This window comes from Carya illinoinensis, chromosome 9 (assembly GCF_018687715.1).
Source record: "Carya illinoinensis cultivar Pawnee chromosome 9, C.illinoinensisPawnee_v1, whole genome shotgun sequence".
Classification (NCBI taxonomy): Eukaryota; Viridiplantae; Streptophyta; class Magnoliopsida; order Fagales; family Juglandaceae; genus Carya; species Carya illinoinensis.
This window is the reverse complement of record NC_056760.1, coordinates 10,862,582-10,881,588: the sequence shown is the minus strand read 5'-3', so window position 1 is coordinate 10,881,588 and position 19,007 is coordinate 10,862,582. Positions and strand designations below refer to the sequence as shown.

The following is a 19,007-nucleotide window of genomic DNA, read 5'->3' as shown; positions in this document are numbered from 1 at the left end:
ATTCCGTTGAGGAGAGCAACTAGAGAGATCCATAAGCTCTGCTACTGTAGCTGCCTTTATTTGTGCAATGCTGTATGTTATTGGGTTGGCTTCTTTGAGGATTTGATCTCCACACCATAAGTTATTCCAAAATTTAATTCTAGAGTCATCCCCAACTACAAATTGTGTTGATCAATGGAGGTTGGTCTAGACTGTTCTTATGTGTTTCCAAAGCCCCATCCCATGCGGTCCACATACCTCATTCGAGCACCATCCTCCCCACAATTCACGATTTCTTCATGATAACTCCATAACCATTTACCCAATAAAGCCTTGTTGAAAACCAACAAATTCTGAATTTCCAACCCACCTTCGCTTATAGGGGGAGAAACCGTAGCCCAATTCACCAAATAAATGAAGCCCCCCCCCCCCCCCCCCCCCCCCCCCCCCAAAAAAAAAAAAATAGAAATCTTTATGCAATTTCTCTAACTGGTGAGCCACCTTGCATGGTATTGGAAATAAAGATAAGAAGTAAGTAGGGAGGTTGGAGAGAGTACTTTTGAGCCACATAACTCTACCACCTTTGGACAAGTAAAGCCTCTTCCAACTCGCTAGTTTGCCCTCCATTTTTTCCAACACCCCATCCGAAATAGACTATGACTTAAAGGAGGCACCCAATAGAAGACCGAGATACTTCATTGGCAGAGTGGAGACTTTGCACCCCAAGATATTGGCCAAGATCAAAACACTTGGAACATTTCCAACCGGAACTAATTCTAACTTAGTAAGATTCACTTTCAAGCCTGCAAAGCTTGAATGTGATTAAGGCTAGCCCTATAGAATACAAGAGTGTCTTTTGCAAATAAGAGATGGGTCATCTCAAGTGTGCCAATTTGTGCATCCTCAACAATAAAGCTAGATAGCAATCTCCCTTCCATGAGACTTGCTATTATTTTACTAAAAGCTTCCATTAAGAAGACAAATGGTAATGGAGATGAGGGATCACCTTGTCTTAGACCCCTCAAACTGCTGAAGCATTGACATACGAAACGTATGGTGGTGATGCAAAATTTGATCCAAGAACACCATCTCGCTCCAAGTCCACATCTCTTAAGCATGTGTAACAAAAAAGTGTAGTTTACACGCTCATAGGCCTTCTCCATATCAAGTTTGCATAATAACCCTAGTTCACCCGACTTGGTGTGGGTCTCCAAGCATTCATTGGCAATGAGCATCAAGTCAAGAATTTACTGACCTTGTATGAATGCATTTTGAGGCTTGGATATGATCTTCTCCAATACCGTACTCAATCTATTAGCCAATACCTTCGAAAATATTTTGTACATACAGCTTATCAAGCTAATAGGATGAAAGTCCTTAATCTCCACCACCCCCGGCTTCTTTGGAATAAGTGCAATGAAAGTGGCATTTGGGCTTTTATCAAACTTACCTGTTCATGAAACTCATGGAAGAAGCTCATGATGTCATCTTTAACTACCTCCCAACATGCCTTAAAGAAGGCCATAGCGAACCCGTCTGGATCTTTGTAACCGGCCATGCTTCTCACCACCTTGCGAATCTCCACCTCCTCAAATGGCCTCTCTAGCTAACTTGCTTCTTGCTGGTCAATCGACTAAAAAACAAGGCCATCTAGACATGGTCTCCAAGAAAATTGCTCCGAAAGTAGTTGTGCATCGTAATTGGTAATGTGATTTGTGGTCTCAGATGGATTCGTTGTAATCCTCCCATCTACCAATAAGGACTCAATGACATTGTGCCTTCCATGTGAATTAGCCATGCGATGGAAGAACTTCTACTTATTGTAAAAGTATAAGTAGCAGTAAATAGAAAAAATAAAACCATGGTTAATACTTTTACTTATTAGTGATACCTTAATAAGTGTAAGAAATAATGTGGCTGCATTCTATGCTGCAATTGTGTTTTTATTTTTATTTTTTAATAGGTAATCAAAACTATATTAATCAAAGAATAGGCCTTGCCCATTATATACAAGAAAAGGCCCCTTCAAGCAGGTGTAAGAGAGACAAGAAAATCATGGAGGACCATTCCATTGAAATCAACAGCAATGGCCCAATTACAAAGCATACTAAAAAATAAAGCCAACAACTCCTCTAGTGTTCACTCCATGTCTTCAAAAGTCCTTGCGTTCCTCTCCTACCATAAACACCACATGATGCATAGTGGTATCATCCTCCAAACCACTGATATCTGGGCCTGACCTCCTATGTTGGGCCAGCAAGCCAAGACTGCCACCACTGTCCGCGGCATAGCCCAGCCCAACTCTACTCTACTTAGCACCCCATCCCACAAAGCCCATGCAATCTTGCAATGCAGTAAAAGATGATCTATCGACTCGCCCCCTCCCTTACACATACAGCACCAATCTGCCCCGATAACCCTCCTTTTCCTCAAATTAGGGGAGATATGTAATGAATTCAATGGGCGTGTACAATTTAGGGGTGGTGGTACTATGCATGGCCCTAAGCCACGAAGTCATGCTTTTAAGCCGAATAGGAAGGTTCGTCGTCTTGGGCTGAAGATTTCTTTGACAGCTCATGCAGCAGAAGGAAAGGCATGTCTCTTGCCCCTTCCCAATATTTTCTTTTTCTGGCTTACACTGATTAGAGTGGTTTGTAATTTAATTATGAAAACATCAACATATGGTAATTTCTTTTGGACCTTGCAGAAAGTATGAGCTGTCCTCAGCTTGTATTTTGTCTCTGTTCTTAACTTGTTTAGTTATTAGGTTCTATGCTTGTGTGCTGTAGTATTTGCGATTACTTGGGTGATATTAGGAAGATTATTGTTAGTCACTTGTCAGTTTAGAACTTGATCACCTGGTGGCTTTCGAAAAGTTGAGTAAACATTCAGAGTTGGGATGAGGTTGAGATGTCCTTCAGAAATAATGGAAATGTCTCTGGTGAAGCTCAAATTCTGCTTATCCAAGCACAAGTGTAGCACATATGTTCTTTTATGGTCAATTTTCAGGAATTTTCTTCTGATTTTTTCTCATGTGAAAAGTACCACGAAGAAGCCTTTTATTGACTTTGATTGGTTTAGTTGGATAAATCTTTTTTCACCAATTTGGCGTATATGATTATTCTTGAATATCAATGGTAATTTTTTTATTGAGCATATGAAGATCTTTCATTTTTTTAGTTCTCTTAACTAAAGTGCCTGAATCGTATTTTCAGCATGTTCTTTCATGTGTTAAGTACTGGAATCTTTTGTTCTATTTGCATAATGAGACATAACTCAAAAATTTGGCAAATGTACAGCTTCTAGTATTTGATGACTTGGAGGTTCCAACACATAAGACCAAGAATTTGGTGAATTATGTCAAGCAAATGGAGAACACCAAGAAACTTCGGATGGTGGATGGTGGCCCCTAGGTGAAAAGTTGAAGTTGGCTACACAAAATCTACATTATGCAAATGTACTGCCATCAATTGTAAGTTGCTCTTCTGACCCTTATTCCTTGCCATGTATCGGTTGTAAGAAAATTAATTAATTTTGTTGTCCCAAGGAGGGAAAAAATCATGGGGAGGTAGGTGAAATCGGGGGGCCTCAAGTGTGCAACTCAATTTACCAAGATGAAAAAGATTTATCATACGTATTCAACTATTGATATTGAGTATTTGAAAAATACTTCCAAACACATGGTTGCTTTGTTTCCCATGAGTCAAGTTAGATAATTCAGTTGGGTAATGCCGCTGGCTGATGCTTGTTGCCCATGTTTTACAGGGTTTGAATGTCTACAGCATCCTGCTTTATGACACACTGCTAGTGTCCCACGAGGCAGTAAACAAAATTGTTGAGAGGATGCACACTCCAATTAACCGTTAAATCACTCCATTTTACAAGTTACATTTCAGTTTCAGATGAGAATAGGAATTATTTTCTCTTTCATAGCAAAAATGTTATTCAGAGCATATTTGTGCGTTGCTTCTGTCAAAATGTGGAAATCCATTGTTGGATAGGTTGATTTTTCTTGTGCATTGCAGTTGAATATTGCCTGCTATCCTAAATCACGATGAAAGCAGGGAATTCACTTTCTTCTTCAAGTTTTTAGATGTGTCATTGGCTCACATTATAAAAAACTTATTGCAGTGTAAGTAGTTTCGGCTTCATGAATCAAATTTTTCTGTACAATTTGAAGCACGAACAAGTTGTGGACATGGAAGTGACTTGAGGTCACAATGACTGATAAAAACCTGACGGCTTGGAAAAAGAGCTTGCTCATACGTGATATTGCACCTCAGCCTGATGTTATCTTTTAGGCCAGATGGCAATTGCTTTGTGGATCTTCTGGCTAAGGTCAGTCTAAGAAATATTTGTTATGGTTTCAAGTTCAAAGTTGTCTGGTTGGTGTGAAAGTGATCCATGGCGGTCAGAGACGTATTGTATGTTTGATCTGAGTGAGTGGGTGTCTTGGACGTTGAAAACTTTAGCATTAGTCCATGAGTCAATCGAGTACAAGCTGAGTTCTGTTCATATTATACGGGAATGACCGCAGTCTTTGCTACTAAATCCATATCCTTTCATCTTATTGTCTGTGGAAGTATGCAGCTCATCATTTTTTATACATACATACATGTATAGATACATATATGCATATATAAATTGTTAAGTAGAAAAATCACCTCATCCCAATCGAGGCATACTGTGATGACTATGTTGCTTTCAAGTTCAGATCTCACTTCAAGTTTCACAACATCTTTTGTGACATCTATTGTCCTGGAATAGGAAAATTATTAATTAATCCTGTGTTACCGATGATGTGATATTTTATCTTATCACGATATTTTATGTAATTTAAATTAATTATTCAAATATTAGTTTTAATTGATAATTAGATAGAAGTACTACTTGTTCGTACTCCAAAAGTAATTAATTAATTATTCACATATGAGAGTAAATACAACTACCAATTGGGTAGAAAATTCGTTATATAATTAATTATCTTTACCAAGGCGAGAATGATCGCCTCAACAACCTTGATTTCAAAAGAAAAAAGGCTAAACTATCTTAAAATGGCTTTTTGATAAAATAAATGGGACGGCAAACGACGACATCTGCTGTTAAGGCTTGAAACAATAAAGAAAGGTCACTGTTACTCCCAGGTCAAGCGTCACGCTCACTCTGTCCTCCTCCATCTCCATGAAGATTGAAGGGGCCCCTGTCGTTTGTCTTAATTTCTCTTCTCCCCCTTAAATTTATGTTCTAAAAACTAATCTTTCATTCGAGGTTTGAATCTCTATATTTTGCTTTCTCTTCGCGGACTCACGTCCCTACATTTTGAACTCCTCTTTCGTTTTTTACCCTTCTCTCCTGCACAAACCCTACTCAATGGCCAAAACAAGACCTGGCAAGAGGGACATAGATTCCTACACCATTAGAGGCACCAACAAGGTTGTCAGAGGTAAAACCCAAAACATCCACCTTTCAAAAAATATTCTTTTTTGTTTGTTGGGTTTTAAAGTTTCTGACTTTTTGGTTGGTTTTGGCAGCTGGAGACTGCGTGCTGATGCGACCATCGGACACGGGTAAGCCCCCATATGTGGCGCGCATAGAGAAGATCGAGATGGATGGTCGGAACAACGTGAAGGTGAGGGTGAGGTGGTACTATCGGCCCGAGGAGTCAATCGGAGGGCGGAGACAGTTCCACGGAGCCAAGGAACTCTTCTTGTCCGACCACTATGACGTGCAGAGCGCCCACACTATCGAAGGGAAGTGCACCGTTCACTCGTTCAAGAACTACACCAAGCTTGAGAATGTTGGGGCTGAGGATTACTATTGCCGATTTGAGTACAAGGCTGCTACTGGAGGGTTCACTCCCGACCGAGTGGCCGTGTGAGTTTTTTGTGGTTTAATTCAAACTGAATTGGTCCAAAAGCGAATCGGTTATGGTGTTTTTTTTTTTAAGTCGTTCACTCAACCACTTCATTCAATTGATTCAAATTGATTCTAGCTGATTCAAAGAATGGTATTTGTGCACTAAATTTGTGACTGAACAAAACAATACCATTGTCTTGTCCTTATCAATGGTATTTATTTTCTTCTTACATGAGAATATTGAAGGCAAAAAAATAGGATAATAGAGCTCAAATACATGAATTCTATGCTTATTGAAATTATTTATATTCAAATTTGTTCTTATAGAAACTAGTTTATGAATTCATGTTTTAAATTCTTTTGTACATGATTTTAAATGCTTGCATTGTATTGCATTATATATATTTTTTATTAAGACTAAAATAACTGATTCAAATTTTCATGAATCGCCTTATGTGTTCATTCCCGATTCTGATTTTCTGAGCTTGGTTTTTTGTACTTTTGGGTTTGGTTGAAATCTGATTTTGTATTTTTTTTCACTTTTTGTATTTATTTGGATAAGTACATTGATGGGTTACGATTTTTATTGGCATTTTTCCTGAAGGTACTGCAAATGTGAGATGCCTTACAACCCAGATGACCTAATGGTGCAATGTGAGGGGTGCAAGGATTGGTAAGTTGATGTAGGTTCTTATTTTATTACGTTTCTTTTGTTTTCTTCGTATAAGTGGACAATCTCCCAAAATGATGCCCACTTTTCTTCCTTTGTAGAGTTTTTGAATTTTTGTTACCTATCCTCTCTTAATTAGGCTTCTTATCCTTTGTACAGTTACTCTGCAGTTGGGTTGTGACCTTAGTGACTTAGAATAATTAGATATGTTTACTTATCAAAACAAAAATGGATGATAGAACTTTATGTTAGACATGATCAGCACATGGATGGGATACTCAATCTACAATCCAGCTATCATAAAGGAGAAATTAAGTAAAAGTAAGAGGAAACTTTCTTTTCTTTTTTGATGATTAAAAGTAAGAGGAAACTTTCCTTTTGCAAACAGTGAAACACCACTAACAGAAACCTAGATGTTTAGTTTTCTATCTGGTACTCTTTTTGCCAGTTATGTCTATATCTCTCTGTCTTGTTTATGCTTTTTGTCATCATTCTGTTATTTTTTTGCTCTTTTTTTTTTTTCGGATTAACTGCACTAAGTTGCATGTTGTGAAAGATTAGTTTTCTTCTGTTAATGTTTGCAAGTGTTGGACTGATGTATAATAACTCATTCTGTAGAAAATGTAAAATCCATTCCTATTGATGTTGCATAGTTACACTGCATTTGGCGTGCCTTGAGTTCTGATATGCTGAGTTTGAATTTCAAATCACTTGCTCATAAACTAATTGCAATACTTACCTTTGCCTTATAGGTATCATCCTGCTTGTGTGGGGACGACCATTGAAGAAGCTAAAAAGTTGGATCGCTTTGTGTGTTCTGAATGTTCATCTGATGAGGATGGTAAAAAACCCCAGATTACATTTTCAGCATCACCAGCTGCTGATGCCAAGGTGGGAGGAATATTTTGTTTTCTTAATTCCACATAATTATAGATGCATGTCGTGTCTTTGTTTGTGTCATTTCATTTCTCTTCTCAGCTTGTGCATGATGCACAATGCACATGTTTTTGGGCTAATGGTTTCATTTGGTTTTCTTATTAGAGGTTAAAGAAAATAGTAGCGTATTCAGGAATATTCTGTTCAAGTAAAATGTGGTTTTTATTTTTGAAACAGAAGGTGCATATTGTCTGAAACTCGAACTGTGGTGGACGTCTCTTGTTTTGGTGTGGTTGGTATGGAGGTAGATTCTTCTTGTTTATAAAGGAAAAAAAATGTTTTTTTTTATAGGTAAAATAAAATTTTATTGAATCAACTAACGAGGCAGAGCCAAATTACACAGAAAGTATACAGTAGCTAACACCTAATTACAAGTTAGAATCTAGAGATGGATTCAAGATAATCATGAAACTAGCCCAATTAAAAACGATAGCAGAGATCCAAAGAAATAAGATATGGAAAAAGACGCATCTAAATTCTTCTAAAGAGCATTCCTGGTCATTAAAACTCCAGCCATTCCTTTCAAGCCAAATACAGCTTTAAATGATAAAAGAAGAGAGAGAGAGAGAGAGAGAGAGAGAGAGAGAGAGAGAGAGAGAGAGAGAGAGAGAGAGAGAGAGAGAGAGAGAGAGAGAGAGAGAGACGTCTTTTTCCCACATGGAGTCCATTTGGGGGTCGCCTGGAAGGCCTTTCCAACAAGCAGAAAGGTCCACCGCCTTCCTAGGCATCACCCTTATAATTCCAGTTTATAAAGGAAAAAAAATATAAGACAAATCTATTGTCCCAAGGACTAGATATAATGGCATGAATATTCATGACCGTCTTGTATCTCTAGACAGTCGTGCATAAGTGTTGCTCTTGTATAGGTCCTGTGTACTTGGGCTATGCCTACTTCTCTCATCAATAAAATTCTTCTTTGCTGATAAAAAAATGATATATGAACAAACTAAACACACAAACCATAAGTTAAAAAGTTCTGGCACCTGTTTTGGAAGTAAATTGGGAAGTATTTAAAGGTTTTAAATATGTATGCTCACTTGGCTACAGATTCCATTCAAAATAGATGTTAAATTCTTGAGTTGTGGTTTCTGCAAATGAAAATGCAAGGAGTTGAGGCTTCTGTAGCGTTGATAACCAATTAAGAAGATACTGGGCTTCCTGTTAATGATAATCTAAGTTGGTATGTTTTGTTTGTCTTATTGACCTATTTTATGGGTGAGTCCTAAAGGCTCTGCCGAGGGGTGGTTCACCCGTAATAATTAAAAAAAAAATTATCATATTTTATTGGGAGCTGTCCTTTTTCATTATAGATATTTTCATCCCATTGTCACCACTGTAGTTGCATTAGAGATTTATATGATTACATTTATGGTAGTGATACTAAAAAATTGTCAACCAAGCTATATTTTATTCTGCTCTTGTATACTGATTTAGGTCACTTGAGTATTTTGATCACCATCTGGTTGTTGTTGATGAAAGCTTCTGTCGATTGTATCGAGAATGTGGAAACTTATGAAATGTTGGACTTGAAGAGATATCACTTTCTAATAGTTTACCTGGCTCCTTTGATGTTTGGGAAAATGCCAGAGGCTTTCCTTTTATTTTGACCTTGAGTTTTGTGATCTATATAGTCATTCAAACCTTGTGAAAATGGTTCTTTTCCTTGATATATACCGCATGCAAAGCAAATTTAGATAACGGTTACCAAGCAGGTCCCATGGCAAGGAAAATTAGGGAAAAAAAAAATTAGCGTGTATAATAATTAGGCACCTTATTTTACAGAATTTTCTTTTTGGAATAGAGGTAGATCTCGTATATTTTCCCAAATATCAATGCCATGGCTGCATGTACCATTTTTTCTGAAGAAAAAATCTTTGAATAATGCCATTTTATAAATTTTTAGTGGTTAAATGTATGTTTAGAAGGAAAGCATCTACTCAACAACCTGTATATCTGAATTGCTTGAACAAATAATATTATATTACCCTTGATGAACTCCACTCCTTCGAACTTTTATCTGGCAATCCTTAGTGTTGGACCGTTGGTTTCTAATTTTTCCCATTGCCTTTATTGTCCTAAATGCCATTTTGGACATATGCAAGAAGATGTTATGTTGGAGAGTCAAGGAGATCAGATGTAGTAATTGAAATGCTACTGCAAAAATGGTGCTATAGAGGCCACTATTTGCTGGAGAACATGTGTAGGGTAAAATAAATGTCTCCCGACCTGCTACTTAAACATCTCTCCGACTTAACTAAAATCATTTGGCTCCCTAATATCATATATAATTCAAAGTAAATGTTTCTTATTTTTTTCCTTTGTTTCCCCGTTAATCTCATAGTTTTGAGCTCCTTTTGTCTTGGTCATTCTATTCAATTATTATTTTTTGATCGGTATATGCTATTCAATTATAACACTGTTAATAGCTTCCATGACATTTTAGTATCAAAGCAATGTTATTAATTATACGCTTGGCTAGCTCTGGTAAACACACGTAGTATTCCACTTTTATGTTCTTTCTGGTGTCATAGATCAAGCTAAGATTTTCTTCACTCATGCTAAAGTCTGCTGCACATTATTTGTGGAAGGTCTCGTATGCAACGCCTTGTTTATTTAGTCCTGTTGTGATAAAATATTTCTTTCTTCTTATGACCTTTCTGTGTTTTTATTTGTTAGACCATCGTCAATTATGGATTTGCTTGGGACAGCTAGATGCTAAAATATTATAATAGCTGTTTCATATTTATCAAAAGAAATCCTAAAACCTTACTTAGTCCTGCCACTCTCTCTCTCTCTCTCTCTCATTTGTGGTTTTATCCACCATATGTATGATATGAAGGTGAGAACAGGCTCGATGTTGGTGGATTTTCCAGAAAAATAGAAAATAAAAATTGTGTTATTTGGAAACCCCGTCTCATAGCTGATATGGTTATTTCGTTTATTTGGAAACTGAAGGCACTGGAATCGGTAATTTGAAAATACCCCGTTATTGATTAAGTTTTTCTATTGGAGTCGGTCATTTTTAAAAAAACGTAATGCTAGATAGAATGTGTAAGCCCTGTTATTGATTTTAGCTAGAGGCATCAGAATGTTTTCTTTTCCCTTTGGTAGTTTTATTCATTGATGATGTTCTAAATCCTTCACAGGTGGAGCCCAAGCGTCGCAGGAGATGACCACAATTGAGGGATTGCACGAGGAGACAACTATTTGCGTGAGGAAGCGGCTCTTTGAGTGTTGTTTTGTGGAATGTACAGCGTAGACTGGCGCCTGTTAGTAACTTATAATGTATTTGACAGAGGTATATGCATCTCTGCTAGGTTAATTAAAATACTGGACTTCTTTCATTCTGCCCAAAAGGAGATTTCAGTTCAACTGTGGATTTAGAAGAACACATTGAACTGAAGGCATTTAAGTGAAAAAGAAACCAGATTCTGAACTTCTAGTAATGGTTTGTGGCTTGCATCGTTGCAGCTTTCTCATTGTCTATTTAGTTGGATAACTTTTCCGAGATGAGTTTCATCCGTTAATGGTTTCTGACCCAGCATGGGATGAGCTGGAAGGTTTGAACATCCCTACTGGTAAAGGCTTTTGCTACATACAGTCGCCACATGCAGTCGGCTGTACGGAATAAATAAAAAAAAATTATAATTTTTTTTTTTTTTTTTTATATTCAAGGGGACCTACATGAATTATAAAAAGTTATAAAAATAAATTTTTTTTTTATGTAGGTCCTGTATTAATTCTTTTTTTACAGCCGACTGCACGCCGATTGCATCTGCCGACTGCAAAAAGTATTTCTCACTGGTAAATAGTTGAGGTTATGTCACACAAGTACTACTTCTCACACTTATATATGATAAGATGTGATAAATATTGAGGTGATAAATGTTGAATCGGTAAAAACCATGTTGCAGAAACTCAAACCATTTAATTTTGAAGATGGTGATTTAGGGTATGGATTCAAAGAGTGTTTTGTCTTCTCTCTTTTTATTTTATCATTATAATTTTTTTAAATTTCTATATAAAATATAATAAGTAATTCAATTTTTTTTACATTTTAAAATAATAATAATATTAAAAAATAATATTTTAACATTATTTTATTTAATTTTTAATTTTTATCTTAATTTATTTTATCTCAACTCTAAATCTTAAGAGTTTTTAAAGTAAGAATGTTATTTATTTGTTCATCATTTAATGTTATATCAAGAGATATTGATAACTTGATTAAAATGATGACAAGTGCTATCTTTTGTATTGAATATTCGTGAATTTTGAGTTCCAGTTAGTCATGTGGAAGATGGTTCCCCGGAGATAAATCTGTATAAATAAAAAAAGAAAAAAAAAACTAATTCTATAAAGTCAATTTCAGCAACTTTCGAGAAGAGAATCATAAACTGGACTGCCAAGGCATGCAAAGTCAAAATTAGCTGCAGTGCATTAAAATACTGCCAATATTCCTAACAACGAATCAAAAAGAAGCGGGCAGCGCGCAGAAGCGATTGGCTCATTATTGACTTGAACCATTGTGGCTCTTAATTTGCGTGGACGAATAGTAAAGTATTCATTTTCCTAATTATATTCATATGAGCATATATATATATATTCCATATAAAGAAACGAATGGCATCGACCCCTTCCCCTCAAGCTTGGCTTATGATCCTAATTGTAAAACGGGTCCTCGATTCCCAGCTAGTTCTTGTAACGGAGAAGTTTTTTGATGATAGGAAAGGTTCTTCTCAGATGGGGCTGAAGCGGTTGAAACTTTTAATACATCGGCTGACTTCCTCTCACTCTAGTTTGATGCAGTTGGCCATGTCAGGTAAAAAACTTACCCTACTTTTAAGATATATGTGTGTGTGTGAATGCGTGTGAACTTGCAGTAGCGGCTGTGATTATTAATACAGTGTTTGTGTCTTAAAAAGGTTTAATCATTTAATTTGGTGCAGTCTTATTGTGGTGGGTGAAGCAAAGTATAAGTAGATGGATCCAAGATGCCAGATGCATGTTGTCCAAAAGCTTATAAACAATTTGAACAGCATGCACGTACGTCATCCGTAATCTGGAAATACTTAATAATTTTTCCGTAAACAAATGGTGGAATAGTAGAGAAGATGCTTTCAAGTCCACCATTTGTCATGCACTTAACTTGTACTATAATCAATATCCTTACTACTTGGTTCAGCCCGATACAGTTCCCGTTGTCTTCAATGGCTTCTCTTATGGACGAAAGGACGAGCTAGCTAGTGACATGGGGCCACGTGCATGGTCTGTCATCTATGATCTGTTGTAGGAGTACTTTTTTTTTTTTTGAAATGTTGTAGGAGTACTTGAATCGGCCAAAGTTAATCCTTACCTAATATATAAATTATAAGCACGCCATAATTGTACGAAATAACTATTTGGATATATAAATATATTTTAACTTTCTTCTTTTGCTTTTTTGAAGTAGAATTGCTGTTTATAAGGCTGGTTGCCTCACTGTGGAAACTTTACGGATGTGATATCAGCAAAGGAGAGAGAGTCGAGACTGATTCCCAGTACTTCATAAAGATCAGACAAAAAAGAAAAGAAGGTACTTCATATGTTTTTTTTGCTAAAAGTTGCTACCTTTCATGGTTTTATTAGTCAAGAAATTAATGTGAGGAGAAAACCTCTGGTGCACTGTGCTGGTTGTTGGATTTGCATTCCATGAGTACTTACTTTTCTGCAACAAAGCATTAATCCTTCGCATGTGTGCATAAATATAATGCAAGCAAGCATGCAAAATAATAATCATGGTAGTATTTGCTTGCCTTCTTCTTCTTCTTCTTCAATGTTTTCCCATTTTTATTTATCTTTCAGTTTTTGTCTTGTTTTCTGAGCTTGACAGGTCGAGTCTATCATTCTAATATTCATCTTGTTTGCATGGGCAGTACTGAAAAATATGGGTGTAATTTGTTGAATGGATACGTACAGATCTTAATGCTTGTATTCTGTTAGATCAGGACTGGCCGGGAAGCTAAATGCATATAAAGCGATAGACATCAGAAAAATGTCAGCCTGTTGTGATTATAATATGTACATATATGTATGTACTTTGGGGCATGCTCGCTCCAAGCCCAAGGTTTGAACTATTGGGTGACAACAATTTCTAAGGCCATTTTTCATTGGCGAAAACTGATAATTTACCTGATTCGTGTGGTGGGAGTATGTTATATGGCTCCTTAAAAAAATTTTATAAACAAGTTATGTACTTGTGTCTATATATAATTTTGGTTGTTTCTTATTAGGTACGCTGTTTTTCAAAGGAAGGAATAATGACCTTTAAATTTTTTATTGGAACATGCAGATCTCTAGGTACAATACACGGTTCTGGATCACACTTCTGCATGCCCTCGGCCCATTGATCAAATAATCCTTTCTCAAGACATCACTCATTCCAAATCTGTAATTTTAGCTGAAATTTTTAGGATCCTTTCTCCATTTTCTGACTTGCTTGATACTATCTTTAATTATGATTTGGAAGCATGTCATGGAGGTAGTTACTCCAATCTGATAAAAGTAGTGCTCAATTTCTTTTATCAATTTCGGTTAGTACAACAGTTCTATCTTAGACGATTGATGTGCTTTTACTTCCTAATCCATATAATTAACTTATTCAGAAAGTTGATTCCATTTCTGTTGAGGTCTCAAAAAACACATTTCCTATGCTCTGAGAACATTACATGGTACAGTACTGTTATCTGTTTCAAGATATCACCATCTCCTTTACTGAAGTCTTTCACCTTGTATGCACGCGAAGACGTTATTGTTCTATAACTATTAATTATGGCTTGTTTTACTGACGTTTTAAATCTAATAGGCCGTATTTCTTTATCAAGTAAGAAATTCTTGTGATGTAGAAAGGTATAGAGAAACTGGTGAACGGGCGTCAAGAAGAAGTGAGTTTGCAGTTGTCCTACCATGGATGTCACTGGCATGGTGAAAAGTAATGGGAAATCAAGATTTGAATTAGAGAGAGAGAGAGAGAGAGAGAGAGAGAGAGAGAGAGAGAGAGAGAGAGAGAGAGAGAGAAGATGAGACGGGATCGATTATTTATATATATAGATCATGAAGTAGGTCTGCATGGATTGAGTATGACCCAGTTTCCCCTACTTAGGTGGGATTGCAGAAAAAGACATTTGAGGGTCTGTAAAGATTTAATGAGCCATAGGAAACTGTATTTTGGAACATCCAATCCGTTAATTTATAGTGGAATTAAAGAATTTTCATTCAGATGACCAATCTTAGTGTTGGCGCCTGTGTGTCACTGTATTGACATATGTATATTCTACCGATAGTAATAGGCTGATATTTTATTGTTAGTTCATATGAACTTGTTAGAACTAGAAATTATGCTAGTTGGAAGGGAGAACAGGTAATTCTCCTCATTGCCATGGAATTTATGGATTCATTGCTTTTCATTGAAATTGTGCAGCTAGCGGGAGATTGTTGTGAAAGTCTATTTTCATGTCGAGCTGCTCACTGGTTTTTTGTTTTTCGTTATTTTTTTCCAGGGGGTGGAAAGGCTGTGGATAGGAGTGGATCATCTGAAGAAGTGGTTGATTTGAATAACAACTTGATTGATCCGCAGGCAGAGGACCGAGAGCTAAAAGGTCAGCTTTTTGCGCAAATACGTACAGTGGATATTGAGGCAGTCTGAAACAGGAGTTCACGGAAAAGAGGATCGAAGAAAGGGAAACTACCAAAAGAAGCTAGGCAACGGTTGCTGGATTGGTGGAGCAGGCATTACAAATGGCCTTACCCATCGGTAATTATATTGCTACAAGCTACTTAATGCTCATTGGCGAAGTTAATATGCACACCTTAATTAAAATATATATATATATATGTATGTATTTATGCATTCTTCAGCCTGCATTGTAATGTTTAGTTGGCCTTAATCATCTTTATGCGTTCCACATCTTTGTTAACAGGAGTCACAGAAGCTGGCTCTAGCTGAATCAACTGCCCTGGATCAGAAGCAAATAAACAACTGGTTCATCAATCAAAGAAAATGGCATTGGAAGCCTTCTGAAGATATTCAGTTCGTAGTGATGGATACTGCCCACCGCCAGTATTACATGGACAATGTTTTGGGCAACCCCTTTTCCATGGATATCTCGCCCACAATGCTATGAAGATGATAATTCTGCATAACAGGATGCAAAAATATTATTGTATAATTAACACTTCTAAACCATATCGTTGATGTCATGTAATGCCATCATATGTGTATTCCAGAAGCATGCAGGCTATTTGAATCAGGTTCTCTTTGTTGATGGGTTTGAAACGCAGCTTTTGAAAGGGCTATATATAGCTGGAGTTGGTTCCATTTGTGAGTGATTGAAACTACAGCAGAAAGAATGTACAGCATTATTAAACTAATGATCTGTACTAAACAAGCTTCTATCTTCAGTGTCAGGTCTGAAATGGACTGCTTGTTTCGGAGGAATGTTATAACTACACTGTTCATTCCTCTTTATTGGCTTCGGCTAATCCAGCTTTGCTCATGTAAACATCGAGTCTTGCATGTGTGATGGCATTGCATGCTGGTATGGTCGATTTATTTGGGGTTTTCTGTAAAAATCATTGCTGATATGGACAGGACGATGAAAAAGGTATGGAGATTTTTCTGTCTTGATGCTGGAATAGCCCTACAAATCAAATCCTGGCCCCCACAAGTATGATTCCTTCTGCTTTGTCCCTAGTTGTGAATCATGACTGGGCCCAAAATTGTTGACTCTCGAAAAATTAAATGCAAATATATGATTATGCCATTATGGTACAAATTATAATAAAAAATCCAAAAAATACGAGAACTTCAATGCTGACACTGATTATTATATGTTTTAATTTTTTATTCCAAAACTTAGGTCACTAATATATAGAAGACGGCAAAACAATATAACATATGTTTTTTTCATAATAAAATAAATTATTTATTTATGAGAAAAATTGTCCTTTGATAATGTCCAAAGATAGCTGCTGCAAGTTAAGAGTCGACTAAAGAACTTACAAGCTGATGATCCTCTTCATCTTAACAAAGAGGAGTACCAGAAAGTTTAAGATGAAGTGTAATGTTGGTTGAAAAGGACTAAAATTCTTTGGAGACAAAGCTCTATGGCTTAAGGCTAGGGATCAAAATGCCAAATTTTTTCATAGTAAAGCTTCTCAGAGGAGGAAAAAGAATCAAATAATTAGGCTGAAAGATGGAGTAGGTGTGTGGCAAGAAGTTGAAGCAAAAGACCATCTAATTTTGCAATATTTCCAAGAGCTGTTCACTACAAACTCACAGTAAGGCAACATGAATTTTTTGTCTACTCTTCAAGAAAGGATAACAAGGGAGATGAATCAGGAACTTACTTTCACAACTGCTGAAGTGGAGGAAGGTTTGCACTAAATGAATCCAACTAAAGCACTTGGTCCAGATGGCATAACGCCCATCTTTTACCAACAGTAGTAGCATATAGTTAGAGCTTCAATCACTACTGTTGTGCTATAAGCACTGAATGAAGATCATTTTCCTCTCTCTCTAAACCACATTTTTATAACTTCAATCCCAAAAATAGAAGACCTGAAAAAGTATGAGTTTGGGCCTATTAGTCTTTGTATTGTGGTATATAAATTGTTTTCAAAAGCCTTCTAATTTAAATATTTCATTGCTTTCCTTTTCTTTTATGTTTTTTCGATTCATCAACAAATGATTATTAGAAATAAGAAAACAATTATGCTACAGGCAACCGTGTTTTGGGTACTTTGGGGAATCGACTGACGCGGAAAAAAAATGGAAAACAAAAAAAATCAAACAGAAAACACGAAAATCAATAGTCAAAGAAAGCTAGCATATGCGTACGAGAGAGTGTGTGTGTCGTCGCGAGAACCAGATCTGTCGCCCGCCATCATCATCGTCTGTCATCATCGTCGCCGGTGGTTGCCACCGTTGGCCGCGATCCTTCTGACCCCAACGCTCCACACTGGGTTTGGTTTTCTCTCTCCCTCTCTCACTCTCAAATCCCATGTCACATTGATTCTAAATCCCTTAATAAGTCCATTTTTCCGGCCCTGGAATCATTTTTTAACTTCTGCTTTACCATCCATAGGAATATTGAACGTACACACAAATATTGCAGTGGATTATCTCAAGACAGGTCGTCTACGAGGAAGTTGCAGAGATACCGTTCTAGAAGAAGGAAGACTGCAGTTTGCTCCTTTGGACTCAAGTTGAGCACCATTTATGAAGGAACTACTGCTCTTCAGATTAAAATTATTTATTTCTTCACTATGATCGATTTCAAAAAAGGAGATAATTTCAATGGTTGAAGATGGTGACAAGCCTTTGCTGGATTTAGTAAGAAAAGAAAAAAAAAAAAAAATCCACTTACTTCCAACCTCAACTGTAAGTATGTACACGCGTATGGCTGCAAAATGTAGTGTAAGATGACAATAAGGATCTAATGACTTTTGGCTGCGTTCACCCTAGTTGAACCCTGCGTTTTGGAAAGTTTGCTCTGTTCTATGAAGGAAGACGAAGGGAGTGCAGACGAAGAATTTGATACACGGTCGTTTGGTGCATATGAAACGCATCGTTTCATCTATACACATGGAAGGATGGGTATGCAGGGTTCCCCAGCCAGTTGCAAGTAGAATTTTTTTTATAGGGCTTTAGTAGATACAGTCGGAAAATGCAGTCGGCGTGCAGTCGGCTGTATGGAATGAATAAAAAAAATTATAAAAAAATTATTTTATATTCAGAAGGATTTATATGAATAAAAAAAAGTTATAAAAATATTTTTTTTTTCATATAGGTCCTGTATTAATTCATTTTTTTTTTTACGACTGTACGCTGATTGTATTTCTCGACTGCAAAAAGTATTTCTCCGCAGCATTGGATACCTCTCGTGTACACGTCATCCACGTGTAATAATGAAATGGAAAGTTTCATTCGTTTCCTTCGATTATTCTTCTTCTCGTTGGAAATGCAACACTACCTTTCGTATACCCACGAAACATATTCAACTTCGGGAGCAAGCTTGTCCATAGTGGGTTTCAAATATCCAGAAAGGAAAAGAGTTGTAGACTTTTTGCAGGAAGTAACTTCCAAGATGGACCAAGAACGATAATGGTTCAGAAAGGACTAACCTTACCGATATATCTATGTACCTGAGTTTCTAAGAGCCTTTTAACTCTTTCTACATTGGGCAACAACTCTCAAAAGATTTAAGAATTCCATATGACACATCCAGAGCCCATTCTGCCGCTTTGGTGAGAGAGAAGTACGGGATCTCCTACATGGAACTCTTCAAAGCTAATTTCACAAGGGAATGATTGCTGATGAAGCAGAGCTTGTTTGTATACATATTAAAAACTACTCAACTAACAATCATGGCAACAATTGCATTGACTATGCTCTTAAGGATGGAAATGAAAACTGGAGAAATTAGAGATGGAGCAAAATTTTGAAAAGCACTATTTTTCAGCCTCAGATGTCACTCTGCCTCTTTTATTTCATTGCAGTTGCCGGAAGAACACAGGTTGCTGCAAA

General features: G+C 36.8%; 1 protein-coding gene, 1 long non-coding RNA gene and 2 pseudogenes across 4 annotated transcripts; 3 read left to right on the top strand and 1 right to left on the bottom strand.

Moving 5' to 3' along the window:
* Positions 1 to 2,344: 2,344 nt before the first annotated feature.
* On the top strand, positions 2,345 to 4,554 carry LOC122276791 (annotated as a pseudogene).
* A 448-nt stretch (positions 4,555 to 5,002) lies between these two features.
* On the top strand, positions 5,003 to 10,887 carry LOC122276642 (chromatin remodeling protein EBS-like). 2 transcript variants are annotated; one of them, XM_043086515.1, is made up of 6 exons: positions 5,003 to 5,422; positions 5,511 to 5,853; positions 6,440 to 6,508; positions 7,258 to 7,396; positions 7,619 to 7,685; positions 10,588 to 10,887. In XM_043086515.1, exons 1-5 carry the CDS (start codon positions 5,350 to 5,352, stop codon positions 7,634 to 7,636), a joined length of 642 nt encoding a protein of 213 aa, XP_042942449.1. In that variant the 5' UTR covers positions 5,003 to 5,349; the 3' UTR covers positions 7,637 to 7,685; positions 10,588 to 10,887. The 2 variants fall into 2 exon arrangements, with proteins under 2 accessions (XP_042942449.1, XP_042942448.1); XM_043086514.1 differs by lacking the exon at positions 7,619 to 7,685 and having other exon boundaries at positions 5,037 to 5,422.
* Positions 10,888 to 12,498: 1,611 nt separating this feature from the next.
* LOC122276640 lies at positions 12,499 to 15,603 on the top strand (annotated as a pseudogene).
* LOC122276641 lies at positions 15,282 to 17,462 on the bottom strand. 2 transcript variants are annotated; one of them, XR_006228924.1, is made up of 3 exons: positions 17,319 to 17,460; positions 16,829 to 17,039; positions 15,282 to 15,614 (listed from the first exon to the last, which is right to left on the bottom strand). It is a non-coding gene; the product is annotated as an uncharacterized LOC122276641 (long non-coding RNA). The 2 variants fall into 2 exon arrangements; XR_006228923.1 differs by lacking the exon at positions 16,829 to 17,039 and having other exon boundaries at positions 17,319 to 17,462.
* Positions 17,463 to 19,007: the final 1,545 nt, after the last annotated feature.

Bases quoted from the DNA above. Each gene is read 5' to 3' on its own strand.
- LOC122276642 (XM_043086514.1), top strand. From the start codon at position 5,350: ATGGCCAAAACAAGACCTGGCAAGAGGGACATAGATTCCTACACCATT. The intron at 5,854-6,439 runs GTGAGTTTTTTG...TTTTTCCTGAAG, and splicing joins ACTCCCGACCGAGTGGCCGT to GTACTGCAAATGTGAGATGC. The intron at 7,397-10,587 runs GTGGGAGGAATA...AATCCTTCACAG, and splicing joins CACCAGCTGCTGATGCCAAG to GTGGAGCCCAAGCGTCGCAG.